This window comes from Aedes aegypti, chromosome 3 (genome assembly GCF_002204515.2).
Source record: "Aedes aegypti strain LVP_AGWG chromosome 3, AaegL5.0 Primary Assembly, whole genome shotgun sequence".
NCBI classification, from domain to species: Eukaryota; Metazoa; Arthropoda; class Insecta; order Diptera; family Culicidae; genus Aedes; species Aedes aegypti.
In genome coordinates, this window is record NC_035109.1 from 338,159,181 (window position 1) to 338,174,124 (window position 14,944).

At 39.9% G+C, this 14,944-nt stretch overlaps 1 protein-coding gene across 1 annotated transcript; it reads left to right on the forward strand.

Annotated features, from left to right (window-relative positions):
- The first annotated feature begins 68 nt into the window (after positions 1–68).
- Positions 69–12,312, forward strand: LOC5574819. Its single transcript, XM_021854598.1, has 5 exons — positions 69–387; positions 449–995; positions 9,399–10,869; positions 11,337–11,523; positions 11,588–12,312. Coding segments are annotated over exons 1-5 (2,277 nt in total). The 5' UTR covers positions 69–386; the 3' UTR covers positions 11,659–12,312.
- The last annotated feature ends 2,632 nt before the right edge of the window (positions 12,313–14,944 follow it).

Sequence of the window (14,944 nt, forward strand, 5' to 3'; positions counted from 1 at the left end):
CTCTTGGCCCGCATCGTAAGTTGCTCCCATATTCCCGCATCGAAAGGTGAGACATTGAAAAAGAAGAAGGGCAAGAGAAAACAAAAGCCAAACGCATCATCGCACCAAAAGATCTCCATCACTTCGCGGAGCGAAAAGCAAAAATTTGCCAGCTGCAAACGAAACGTTGTTTTGCGAACTTCAGTTGATTTTGTGTTTCCTTTTGCAAAATTTATACATCTGCCGGGGCTCTGAACAAAGGGTCTCGCAGGTAGAAAGTGAAAGAAGTGTGTTCGAGCGAGAATTTGCATCCGAAAAGAACACGTTTTTTCCCGACCGAAAGTGAAGGAAGGATCTGTCTGCGACAGATTGCGGTCGCCGAAGTGATCCATTGAAGTTTGGGAAAAAGTAAGTAAAATCGCAATGTTGGCTTCTGGTGGAATTATGAAACGATATATGTTCTTGACAGTGAGTCGTCGTGGTCGGGGACGTGGTCGTGGTCGAGGAGGTGCCAACCGAGGTCGTAATCGCAATCCAGCTCCTCCGCACAATAATTGGGACGACCTTGGGAATTTCAACACGTCGAGTGACAGCGACGAAGATACGGATTTGATCAACGGTTTGGCGCTGATGGAGGCCCTGAATCAGATGCGAGGAGGCTTTTCGGGAAAGTCCCACTTCGGAATGGGGCCGGATCCAAGCGATTCGGACGAACGAATTTTCCACACCGAGGATGGCTTCCCGGTCAACACTATCTATGCGAGTTTCACCCAGAATCCGGAATCGATAACGGAAGCAGTGGTACGCAAGATGTTCGAACAGTTTGGCCGCGTCAAAAGCGTCCGGATTCACACCAATCAGAACAACAACTTGTACGACGAGGGAGGAGATGTGGCGAGTGGCGGCGGTGGCGGAGGACGACCCAGCAGACGCGGAGGTTATCGCCGGAATAACCGGAACGACAGAATCATCCGGTACGGGTTCATCTCATACGAACGGTGCGAGGATGCTGCCAAGTAAGTTGAACTCCCTTTTCTTCACGATTGATGGTTAGCAAGGGATGAACAATTCTCTACCTATTTTGGATGAAAAGGTGTTTGCCCTGTCTCTTGCAAGGTTCATTCCGATTAATATTGATTTAACATTCGTTCACCTTTGCGAAACTATGTCAAGGGGATTCTATAACATTCCCCAGAAAAGGATCCATCCAAGATTTAAGTTCATACAGTTAACTCTCCATAACTCAATATTGAAGGGACCATCGAGGTAGCCATGAAAACCAACTCTTATTTTTTCCTAACTCGATATCGAGATACGAAATATCGAGTAAGGAAGAGTTGACTGTATTGTAAAATTATACCTTAAGAGGTATTCTGCCGTCATTGATTTCGGAATTTTCAAAAGCAGTTTTTTCGAATTTAGAAAACTTATAGGTAAATGTGTTCAATGCATTCTATTCTTTAACCGAAATGCAGTGAACACTTTTTCATCGAATAATTTTTATTAAAAAAACTGCTTTTAAGTTTCCATGATGACGTTGATGAGATTAATGCTACAATAAGATAATTCGAAATTTGGAATTTTTAAGGTTGAGTATACCAAAATATTGGTCTTAACTACAGTCGCCTCTCCACATCTCGACCATCCAGATAGGAAGAGATCGAGACAATGAACATTAATTGAATGAACACTGAATTGAAAATCACTCCGTTACTAGGAAAATGATAAACAAACAAACTTCATTTCGAGTTTCCATTTTTTTTCCGAATCACTTAAATCTGGTCTAGTAACCTAGTATGAACACTATCATATCGACATATGGAGAGAAAATTGGGAACGAAAAATCAACAGAAGCACATCGAGATATGGGATATCGAGATGTGGAGAGGGAAATCGTATGCAGAATGAAGGGACCGAAGCAATCATCGACATAGGGAGAGATATCGAGATGTAAAACATCGAGATGTGGAGAGTCGACTGTAGCTTTAACATATGTAAAGCTCATAAACGTGTGAATTTAAACAAATAAGTTATACTATATTTTCCAAACTAGGTATCTCAACTCAGAATAAACATGTTTTTATGCTAACTAGTATGAACTCCAAATTTTGCTCTAATACATGTGAGTAAGTAATGAAGTGTAAACATACAGTCATCTCTCCCTTACTCGATATTGAAGGGACCATCGAGTTAGGGAAGTATCGAGTTACAGAACGCAAAACCAATGCAACTGCGGTTCAAGGGACCACCGAGGTAGCCATGAAAACCAACTTTTACTATGGTTCTCTAACTCGATATCGAGATACGGAGTATCGAGTAAGGGAGAGTTAACTGACAATGGAACAATACGGTCGGCGATAGTGCGTACTAAAACAGGAGTGAAGCACAGGACTGAAACGGCTGTCATCCACGAACAACACTGAAGTGAAGCCAAAAATTTGGTGCTGGAGAAGGTGCTGATTTGACAGCTCGTCCAAAAATACCGTTTTAGGCACGAGACACACTCGTTTTCGAATGCGACATTTATATTTTACAAATCAATCTGGTGTTGAGTGCGTATTACTTTATTAAGTTTTTCTGTAATTGCTAGATAATTTTGCCACATTTTATTAGGCACAACGAAAAACGATTATCAATATTATAATGTTTTTCCCATACGACATTTGTCGCTTCCGCACGGGGTTTGATGAGGGCAAAGCCTAAATTTGTTTACTCCAGCACTAGCGCCACACAGATGGTGGTAGGCTTCAAGAACTAGCGCTTTCTTCAGGGGGTTGGAGTGAAGAAGCGAGCAGTAGCAAAATTAGCAGTTCTAGAGATCGGAGCCTAGGAGTGGTAAGCACAGTAGTGACTACCATCAACTACAAGGCTTACGGGCCGGGGAGATGTTACGCCGGGATAGAAAGGGTTCACTTTGTGGACGCGACCATGAAAACGTTGGTTTAGCTGAGAGCGTGACGGAGATTATAAACATATGGAATGACTGTCAAACCGTAGGGCGCTGACATATTAGTTGAAAGAGTTGAAACTGAAGTGTAAGAACATTGAATTTATCGAAGATATATTGGAAACACTAGAGAAATAGGATTGTTACTGGAATTAATTGTTGAATTGAAATAGTAAGTAGAAAATTTTTATTAATTAAACCTAGCTAAATTTTTATTAAAGCCGTTGAACTATTGATGCTGAAGTTGGAACAAAGGATTCTATGAAATAGCGCACAAGTTGTTACATACCGTGAGTTAATGCTAATGCTTGAACTGATTATTCAGTGTCAATTCAGGGTATACATTGTAGGGAGATTGGAACGTTCAAAGGCTGAATTTATAATTCGAAGACTAAATTCGTGTAGTAAGACAAACTTGTAACATATGCGAAATTTATTGAATATATTTTTAGCTTTGAGTGTGTCGAAAAGCAGTAGTTCAAGAGATAGTTTTATCGATATGCTGCCCCAAACTCCTTCCAACAATGTCCTTCAATTCTGTACACAAGCTAGAAGTGACACCTTGTGCATTTTATATCTTTTAAAATCATCAATGGAATCGCAATTCCATGATTCACTTGACTTTGGGGGGTTTTCTCAAACGAATTGTTTGACATTTTGCAATGAGAAGCACATCGACGTGGCGCATGTTGTTGCCAAAAATGTGCTGTGTAATCAAGAACAACGCTTAGAACGGTCGATTTTTGAAGGTTATTAACCCTCCTCCCTTTCCCATGGTAGCTTCAGGTGATTATAGAACGAAGCCACATCTCAAATTTTCAAGAGCACAAGACTTGAGAACCAAACAGCGCTTCGCGTTGAAAATGTTTCCCATTGGTCACCACCAGCAAGCAAGAAATTTGATTGGTTTTGAACGCGAACTGTTGTCAGATACTCTCGTCTTGTCCGATCACTCATTTGACGTTTGAGCGATGCCATATAGGGAGTCGATGCCGGTTATGGACCCTTTGTGTATTATGGACCCCCTACAGAAAAACATAAAATTAACACGCAAAGCAACTTTATTCCTATGAAAATCCACCGGGGGAACTTCGATTACATTGTTAGTCAGCAGTTTCAGGCAAAATATTTGGTTTGAGACGCATAAATACAGATATTTGAACAGTTTTGTAAATGAAACCACACAAGAGGGTCCATAATACGCATTTCCAGGTGGGTCCATAATAGGCTCGTCGGCAGCGAGCCGGATTACATGGGAATCAAATGGAGGGTCCATAATACGCAACGTCAAATTTGTAAACAATCCTATTATGGACCCCGGGAGGGTCCATAATAGGCATTCGGACAACAGTTTTTCAAATGCATATTTCGCTGGAAAAATCGAATGGTTTTGTATGTTTCATATACGTACTAGGGTGCCGGTGCCATTAGTGGACTACCTAAGCTATAAAAAATCATAATAAAATAACGATAAGCCCTAACAGAGATCTTTTGGCGTCAACAGAAAGATTTTAACCTCTACTATAGAAGAAAAATATAAAAAGAGTGATAAAGCTAATTTTTTAACATAAAATCGCTTGAGCCACTATTGGTACACGTGTTCCAGTAGTTGCGCTAGTGCTCCAGTAGTAGACGTTCGGGAATGATACAAGGAAGTTTAAACAAAATGGTAAATTTTTACATAGGTTTAACATTTTTCCCTCGGAACAGCAATCAATATCTTTCGAATGAAGCATAAAGATCATCTCTAGGACTTTTCTTCATTTTTATACATCCATTTTAAAAACTGCTTCCAACCGTTGATCCACTACTTGAACACGACGGCTACTATTGGTGCAAGGGAGCCAATTTTTTACGTAAACCTCATTATTTATATGACTTTTTGATAAGATAAAAAGCTGAAATTTGACAAATCGACTAAACTAGAGGCGATCTATCCACCAAAAATAGCACATGTCGTTTTTATCGAAAAATGTACGTTTTATTCCATAGTCCAATCTACTGGTACATTACAACCATTGGTACCGGCACCCTATGAAGTAAAGACATTGAATTTGTTGTTAGACTCCACAAAACGTATATGCGTCTGAGATATCATTGCGGAAAAACGTCTAGAATGAATTTCAGCTACTAAGGGGTCCATTACTAGCATTGAAACCCTACACGCAAAAAAATTGTGCGGTAAAAACTACCATTTTAGGGGGTTAACTTAAGCGCTCGCACCGGCAATTTTCAGCAGACCAGAAATGCGCTTGATTTTACCATGTCTGTAGTCGAAATCAGATTGTTGTAATTTTGTTCTGTCAAATGTACCAGTAATGCGGTGAGGTGTACCGTAAACATAGTAAATTGGTCTGAATTTCCATGGAAGTTTTAAGAATGGGCGTAGTCAGCTAAAATAGTTATTATTACCACAGAATTTTTTCCCGTGTAGGCCTTTTCATGTGACAGGTCCGTCTATGCATTTGTTTACATCGGTGGAGGACCTGTGCTAACACGAGGCTGTCATTCCCATAGAATAACTATCAAAGAGCTTCCCGATCAGCTGATTTGGAACGTCATATGGAAAGACTCATTCATTGAAAGTGAAACTTTTTTCTTGAAGTTCAGTAAACACTGTACCACTCAAACGTCAAATCGTGTTCCACCCATTTCACCGACCATTTTGCTTACACCCTCAGTGCACTTGCAGTTAAGTTATTTAATTTAAAAAAATACACAAAATTCCTCTAAAATGAATGACAGTGAAGGTGATTTTATTGGTTTCTTGGAAGATAAAATCGAATTTGTTATTTCTTCATTGGAAAACACCGGAAACGATGCAGTTCGTGAATGCTTTCGACTTATTCCAGACACTTTCGTCGTTGAATCAGATTGGTATAAGCATTGAAGCGAAGTGAAATTTAGTTTTGACCCTGTACTTTTCACATTCCAAACAGCGATAGTAACTAGAACTAGAACGCTTTTCAGAAAAGCCTGTCGATGCTACCCGTTTTTATGGTACATCTGATGGTGAAGATCAGGATGGAACCAGTGGATGTGATCAAGCCGCTTCTGCATCCGTTAAACCAAAAATAAGACGGGTCAAAAATCTAATAGTAGAAAGCCAAAGAAAATGCAGGTAACAACGCGGACAGTATCTTCGAAAAAACGCCACAACTCCCGTTGAATTCCACTGAAAGATAAAACACGAGATCCTCCAGCATGTTCATTAGTGTGGGACATAAATTAGATTCTCGCTCCAGTCCACTTTTTGGATTGCATTTAGGATCCCATTTTGCATTTGGATTGCATTTGCATCCCATACCAACTGTGCAAAATTTCAGCTCGATCGGAGAAATTATATTTTAGCGCCAGCCGTTCAAAGTTTGTATGTGATTTACTATGGGAAAACTTGCTTTTGCAAAGAAAAATCGCTAGAGGTCGCCCATTTACTTCTATAAAAATTCTGAACACAGACCTCGATAGGTATTTTTACGATGAAAAATATTGCCGAATACCGCAAAACAAACCGACACTTGTAAAAACAGTCATTCAATGAAAACCTATTGGCAAGGCGACGTTGGTTAACACATAAAAGAATAACAATAATAACAAAATCGGGTAAAATTTCAGAATAGTCTATGCTTAATAACTTTTTTCAAAAGCATTGGATTGCTTTGCGGTCTTTGGCAATATTGTTCATCGTAGAAATACCTATCGAGATCTGTGTTCAGAATTTTTATAGAGGCCAATGGGCGACCTCTGGCGATTTTTCTTTGCAAAAGTATGTTTTCCCATAGTAAATCCCATACCGTGACATGCTCTATTACCGTGAGGTTAAAAAAACTCAAGTTTCGATCGATCAGATAAAAATAACGTATGATTATTTTCAAGTCTTTCATGTTTTATATACTGCCTATAAAAACATGTCAGTCCCATGTTTGCTGGATTTCCTATGCACATGGGACAATTATGCGTTTATGGGCAGTATAGTAGACCGTTTTATATACTTTGCATAAAAAATATGATTTGAACCATTTTGAAAATTTTAACCATAGTTACAGTTGATATTTGTTAAACATACCAGTGTTCCGAATACCGTGCATCTGACCCCGACTGCCGGGTCACATTTTGAAACATCTCTCAATTGAACGAACGAAGCGCATCAAAAATAAAACTTTTATATCAAACAACGTATTGAGGTTTGCATGATTGATTCGGGAAATAAAATATATATTTCACTTCGCCATTTTGGAATCATAACTGAAACACGGTATTTGGAACACATAAGCAACCGTGCCCTAATACCGTGTGTTGGCACCAGGCGATTACATTCTAACATTAATTTGTTTGTTTGTGTGTGCAACTTTAGTTCAAGTTTGGCATGGCTTTCTAAATACTACTTAATGTGCTAACGTTTGTGACAATCATTTAGAAAAATAAAAAATATGATATGTTAGAAATCCACCTAATTCCCAAATACACGGTATTAGGCAACTTACGGAATTAAAGCAGGTCACGGTACAAACTTTGAAAGGCTGGCGCTAAAATATAGTTTCACCGATCGAGCTGACATTTTTCACAGTTGTTATGGGACCTAAATGCAATCCAAAAAGTGGACTGGAGCGAGAATCTAAATTTTTCATATAACCGTGTCCCAGGCTAATGTTCATTGTCTATGTGCCCGTTAGAGTTTTACTCCTTGCCAGTACGCCGAGGACCTGGGATCGAATCCCATCCCCGAGATAGTCACTTATGACAACAAAGTTATAGTGACGACTTCCTTCAGAAGGGAAGTAATGCCGTTGGTCCCGAAATAAACTAGCCCAGGGCTAAAAATCTCGTTAGTAAAGATAGAAAAAAATACTTGTTTCACAAAAAGTACGCTGTATACCCAATGGAGCTCAGGAGCTCCATTTGTTTTTTTGACAGTTGTCTGCTTGTTCAATAACTTTGACCTAAATAAAAGATATTTTATTTTATTATTTTTATTTACTTGAAATAGTCGTGGGAAAGAAAGGGTTAAAATCCATAATTGGAAATTCGACAATTTGTTATTATTATTTTTTTCAAAGAAGGCTTGTTCTTCAAAAGCATCATCAAAAATCAAGTTATTTTTGAGGAACATTTTTCAGCTATCATAAAAACAATTTTCATCGCCTTTAAAAGGGTGTAAATCTAAGTTTCCTCTAACGATTTTTCTTGGGAATGCTCCAGAAGTGTAAAGCAACTAGCTGACGTAATTTTCACAAAAGTGTGGTTCACTGAACGAAATCTCCCGCCACGGATTGAATGATTTTTGCCTCATCCGAGCCCCATACCTGTTTTCAGACAAATTCCGGATGATTTTCATCTTCGTTGAAATCATCTCTTTACATATCGCACCGAATGAAAATCATCCAATTTTGAAATGATTTCAATCCCTCTAGAAATTGAATTAATTTGAATGATTATCATTCATAGCTATAAACAAACGCCATTGCATGCTGGTTAATAATTAAAAAGAGATAAAATAAAATTAAATTTTTTACACGTTTCCTGGAGATTTATTAGCAATGTATCGAATAGGTGATCATACATAATTGTCATTCTTGACAGCCGGAAAAGATGACAGCCTGCCGCAAACATGCTGAGAGTTGTTTATTCTCCAAAATCCGCGAGCTTGAATGGTTTGCGGTTCAGGAATCGGCGGTCAAACAAGCCTTTAAGAGTAAACAAATGCTTGAAAACGGTACAAATTTGGGTTATTCTTCCATAAAATGTGTTCACTGTGTTTCGGTTGGAGGATAGATTACAGTGAACACATTTTCCTGTGAATTTTCTTGATTTTGAAAGTAAAAACTGCTTGTGAAAATTTCGAAATCAATGACGGATCCTGCCCCTTAAGCTTTTGTATGATAGTTAAGACGATAATTGAATGATTTTTGATTCATGACATGGAAGAAATTACAAACCGTCAAAAGTCCAATGTTATTCATTCCAATTAGTATAACTCAACTACCTGCTTAAAATCATACGGAAATAGATGAGAAATCATCCTCGAATCGGATGATTTTCGTTCAATTGTCGAAGGGTGCATCATATTGTTCCATATTCATTCAAAATAAAGAATATGGAGATTGGTAGCCCGTTTTATTTTTACCTTTCTCAGGTAAAATCGAGGTAGAATTAGGTATTTGGATTATTTCACGTAGCAATAACGTTTGGGTTTTAAGTATAGTTTTCAGGTGTCCTGGGCAAAGTTACACATCTGAAACTTGTCCGGAACCTATTCAAACCACCTATATGCTCGATTCGATAGGCCCTAAAATCAATAAATTTTCATTAGCTCAATTTCTCAAATAGATATGAGCATTTGAAGTCAGACAACATTTTGCCCAAATCAATCGTTTTGCACAATCCCCTGTATATGCAAAAGCTAGCTAATGTTTTAGAATCGTCGAGGGAACTTAGCTTGAGCGTAATCATCTCCATTTGTTTCTCGTTCAAGGTGCTTGCAGAAGAAAATTATCCTCAAGAAACGATGCTACGTGGCTCCGGCTGACAGCTGGCACCAGGAGGCCTACCACAAGAAAATGAAGGAGACGGAACAAGGCGATAAAGAATCGAAAGACTTGGATGCTGCTGGCAGCTCTGGAACTGGAGCTGCTGAAGGGGCATTGGAGCCATCAAAGACTGCCGAAGCGGATCTCAACAGTAGCGTCAAAGCGGATAGTGTCCATTCCACCGATGCAGAACCGGAAGGTATGAACATTCTACATCTGAACGACGATTGCTTGTTGATGATTTGCGACTATCTTGAGCTCATGGATCTATTGGCACTGAAGAAATCCTGCTCCCGAATGGAAAGCATCACAGCGGAAACGTTCAAACGGTACAAGATTTTGGACTTTGACATCGACCCCATGGATAAGAAGTACCTCACCTTATTGGATGCCAAAAACATTCTCACGGAAATCGGGCCTTACGTAGAACATCTGTTCATTGCTAGGGATCGGTTTTTGAAGCCCAGTGTGAGGATCCTCAATTTAATACCTCGCTATTGTCCTAATTTGAAGGAACTGGACATCAACGATTTTTCGATAAAACCTAAGACTCTGAGCGGGTTCGATGAAGTGTTTAAATCTCTCGAAGGACTGACGCTAGTGGCATGCAGTATCGAAGATACGATCGGACGAAGTTTGAAACTCGCTACAAAGCTAGAGCGATTAGACCTTTCCGAAAACAGCGAAATTACCGGGAAATGTCTGGCAAGCGTCAATGACCAGTTGAAATACTTGAATTTGGAAAGTTGTCAGAACATTCAGGGAAAACCGTTTACCACATTCGCAACGAACCACAAATTGCTAGAATACTTGAACATTACCTGCTGCAGTCGGTTGACCTCGGGAGCGATCAAAGCCATCGCTAGCAGCATGACTGAATTGAAGCACCTGGTGTGCAACAATCAATACGAAGGTGTGGATCAGGCTAGTATGGCACTGCTGGCCAGAATGCCGAGCCTTAGGAAGATCCAGTTCAAAATCAACGGCTACAACACGATTGATCATATGCTGGAAGGATTTGCCGAAATGAATCAACTGGAGCATCTGGATCTCTCGGACGGTCTCTTCACCTCGATCGACTACAATGTCCTTAGCCGGTTAACTAATCTCAAAGAACTGAAGCTGAATTACAAGCTGGACTTTGCCGACGAACACTTGGCCAAGTTGTGCAGTACAGGTCGCTTTATCGAGCTGCACATTGCCGGCTGTACGAAGATCACCGACAAGCAGCTGATCGAGTTCATTCGCAAGAACCCGCAGCTAAAGCTGTTGGACATATCCTACTGCCAGATAACGGAGGGGTTGATCTTCTCCGCGATCGACATCCTGAAGGAGCAAGCGGTCGGCTGTCGGGAGGGAGGTCGCCAGCTCAAGATGATGGTTGGCCAAACCAGCATCTGCCAAGTGATATTGCAAGTAAGTGCATCGTTGCTCGTAAGATTTGTAGAAGACTAAAATGTATGAATTCACGAAATCGAAATCTTGCACCTTCAAAGTAGTTTGGAGTTTTACTAGAGAATTTACTACATTTTTGGTATAAAAAAAATATTTCGAACATGTAGGTAATTGTGATAAAAATTATAGAAATGTAAGAAAAATGATTTTTATCAGAATCTTGACAAATTTAGGCGACAGCAAATCAGAATTAGCTTATTCAAATTCTAAATTTTCCGAAACATAATCCAACTTTTATTCGTCAATACAGAATAATGGCTTTCGGTGTAGTGTATCGTTCGGGGTTGTGGCATAGAATCGCTGAGAAGCAGGTTCTATACATCCATTAAGACGTAATGCTAGTGACCCGAAATATCATTTAAATGTACAAGATTTCCAATTCCAGTCTTCCCATTTAAACAATAAATAAATTCTGTTTCAATTCCCAGAACACACTGGTCGAAGCCAATCGACATCTGCTGAACATCTCGTTCGACAGTACGGAAGGCTTCTACGGTGGAATGGAGGCCGACGACATGTACGACGACATCATGGATGAGGACGACGACGAAGACTTCATGGGCTACGATTACGAGGATGACGATTCCGTTATGTGGGGCCTGGATCACGATCTAGGTAACGACGGTCATCTCTATTGGTGTGATCGACAGAACACTAAATTTACCCTTTTTTATTACAGATTTTGAGGAAATGTGCCAGTACTTCTACGACAGCGATACGGACGACTATCGTTATATGTACTACATGTAAGCCACTGCAGCAACGCTTAAGCTCCCTCTACCGACCTGTTTGCTGCTGCCAGAAAAGACAAATAGCACAGATTAGCGAGGCGCGTATATTAAAAAACTAGAGAAAACAATCATTCTTCTCAGTCGAATTTCTTAGGTTCTTTACAGGGGCAAGAATAGTTCAGAACTATGTAACCGTTGCGGAGGCGGGTTTTCTTCGGTTCGGTAATGTTGCGAAACAGAGTAGTAGTGAAACACGAATCGCCAGTTTTATCTCAGCTACCTGAGGCTGTAATGCGTAAATTCCAAATCATCTTGTAAATCTGCACAGAACAGTTACTTCCGAATAGAAAAAAAAATCCCTGGAGTAATTCGATATTCCGGTGACATTAAAAAAACGACAGTTGTTATACTCTTATATTATCATTCTAATAACAATTTTTACATACAGAATAGTAGAGGTTGAGCGGACCGGCTATTTGGTTAAGTATCGTTTTTCTTTTTATAAGTTAATGTTAATTTGTTGCATCATCTCATATTTTTCTGTATCCAAAGCGATCTGTTCTTCTCCTCCGAAAGAAAGTCGATTCAAATGTCAAAACCGAGAACGTCCATCTCGATAATTTGAAAATACAATAAAATGAAATGAATTGGAACAAAGTTTCGTCACTCGATATAATACTATGTATTTAGCATTGAAGAGTCCACATATCCATATCCTATTAGCCGCTATTATTTTATAGCCGACATCTCTTTATGGTAATGAGTTTTGAGTCTTTAACGCACAAGTTGTCAGTAGACCACCATCACTTCCTCCTCCAGACGACGCTTTATGTTCTGGAATGGAAAGGATTGCTGTTTCCGCTTCAGTCGGTATTTCTTATTCTACCTGGCGTTACGTCTTAACTGGGACAGAGCCTGCTTTTCAGCTTAGTGTTCTTATGAGCACTTCCACCGTTCTTAACTGAGAGCTTTCTTTGTCGATTGACCATTTTTGCATGTGTATATCATGTGACAGGTACGATGATACTTTAGCCCTGGGAAATCGTTAAAATTTCCAACCCGAAAAGATCCTCGACCGTTGGTATTCGAAAACACGACCCCCTTGGTCTTGCTGAATAGCTGCACGTTTACCGCTACGGCTATCTGGGCCACTGGGGTATTCAGCATTTCATCCAAACGTCTATCATGGAATTTCTCGAATATACTACCCATGGAATCGTCAAAAGTGAATTAAGGCCCAAACGCAATGATAGCGGAACGGCAACGGAAAGCGGAACCGGTTCGCCAGCATGAATCACCCCATCTCGACTGAGCTGACAACGGACGAAACTGAACCAACACTGATTCGACAAGCATGTTATAGTTCATGCTGGCGAACCGGTTCCGCTTTCCGTTGCCGTTCCGCTATCATTGCGTTTGGGCCTTTACTGGTGGGGAACCCCAGTTAATACTAAAGATTTTTTTTTCCAAAAAAATCTCCGATTATTACTACACAAATTTGTTTAGAAATTCCTTTCCGTTCCGTTTGTTTAGAATTCTCCTTCGATCAAAATCCGTTTTGCATTCCAGTTTACGCCAGCAAAATCAAGTGGGTTGAAGCTTCGAACGAATAGAATTTGATCGAAAGTTGAATTCGTCTTTCACAAGATTTTTTCATAGATCCTTTATCAAGATTTACTTTGAAACATACACAATTTTCGTCAGAGGCCGCTTGAGGATTTTCTTCTGAAATACCCCAGTTTTTTTTTTCAAAGATTACTTTAATAACTTCCGAAATTTTGACGTTGTCTGTTTTGATTACGTCCCTCGGCAACATATGGAGGTACAATTCCAGAAAACGAAAAATTGAGCATGTAACGAAAAATGGACAGGGTTTGACCGCTAATAACTCAGCCATTTATCGATAAATTTTCAATATTTATCCATCAATCGATCGGACCACGGTGTACTAAATTAAGAAGGTGATATATTCCGAAAACTGACAGCTACTTGACGACGTCATTCCTATCCACCTCGAACAAATTTACGAAAAAAATGATCTAGTGGTCCGGAAGGTATATGGTACGATAGGAGTGACGTCACATGTTTACAATGAAACTTGATGTTTACATCAGTAAAGAGCCTGCCTTGTTAATTTTTATGCCGTGGATCGGACATTTAGGACAACAGCAGCGCGGTGGTTCTGAGGAGATCGCAGCAAGCCGTGCGCGCTGGCGGCTGCGTTTTGAATTTTGTGTCACGTTTACCTCGCTCCGAGTTTTTTTTTTCGATTCGGCTTGTGAAAATTAGATTTCGCGGATGGTGCTATGTCACGTGCAAATGTTCTGTGGAAACATGTTGTTTAAACTGATACGTGTTTTTTTTTTTTGGAAGATGATATGATTGCTCGAAAGTGCTCTGTGATGGCTCCAGCAATTGAATTCATTTCGCGCGACTCGTTTTTTATCTTCTGTGTGTGTGTTAAGCGCGTTGATAAAAAAAATATATATGTGGTTCGCGGATGCTCAGATCGGGATAGGTTATGAACTACAGTTTTTATGTCTGCGGTGCATCCATTTTGATGGGCAGTGCCAAGTTACGGCTCACGCTATTGTTCATTATTAGAGAAGCGACGGATTGCAGAGGAGTTTCGAAAAAATAATTTGAAGAGATTGTTCTGATCAGCAGCGCATGATCACAATGTGTAAATATTATCCATTTGTCGGCCAGAACGTCTACCGAACGTATCCTATGGCACTACACTTTCCATCAAAATTTCACAACATCCCATAACACCTATGAGAGGTCGTAGAGTTCTCTGCATCTTTCTTAAGTAGGTGTTCCTTTCCCATTCCCCAGCTTTCGCAAGGACGTGGCCAGGACAGCTCTCGATTATTGGAGGATGCGTCAATCTTGTCCAAGAGTTAGAGGTTATTCCCAAATTTCTAACCTTGGTAACGGACGGGAAGGAGGCAACCCTCATAAAATGGTCTAGGACTATAACACCTACGAATTTGTGCGAAATGCTTAATACTAATGCTAACGCTAATCAATCGATCGGCAATTTATCTACGCGTCGATCCAAATGGAGAACACTTTTGATTATTGACATCAAACTATTGAACAATCGTTGACCCCTTTCTTATCTAACCAATCACGTTCAAGCACATTTTTGGGTTCCGCTTTGCACTATAAAAGCGCACTGGTCCTGCTTCTTTCCTCATTCTTCTTTTTACCGTCAGACTGTGAACACGTTCGGCAAGCAAGTCACGAGTGTCTTTTGCGTCCTCAGCTCAGTGTTCAATGGAACGCGAATGGAATTCGAT

Excerpts from the sequence above, each read along its gene's own strand:
- LOC5574819 (XM_021854598.1), top strand. Across the intron at positions 996-9,398 it reads CGGTGCGAGGATGCTGCCAA|GTGCTTGCAGAAGAAAATTA; the intron begins GTAAGTTGAACT and ends TTCTCGTTCAAG. Across the intron at positions 10,870-11,336 it reads TCTGCCAAGTGATATTGCAA|AACACACTGGTCGAAGCCAA; the intron begins GTAAGTGCATCG and ends TTCAATTCCCAG.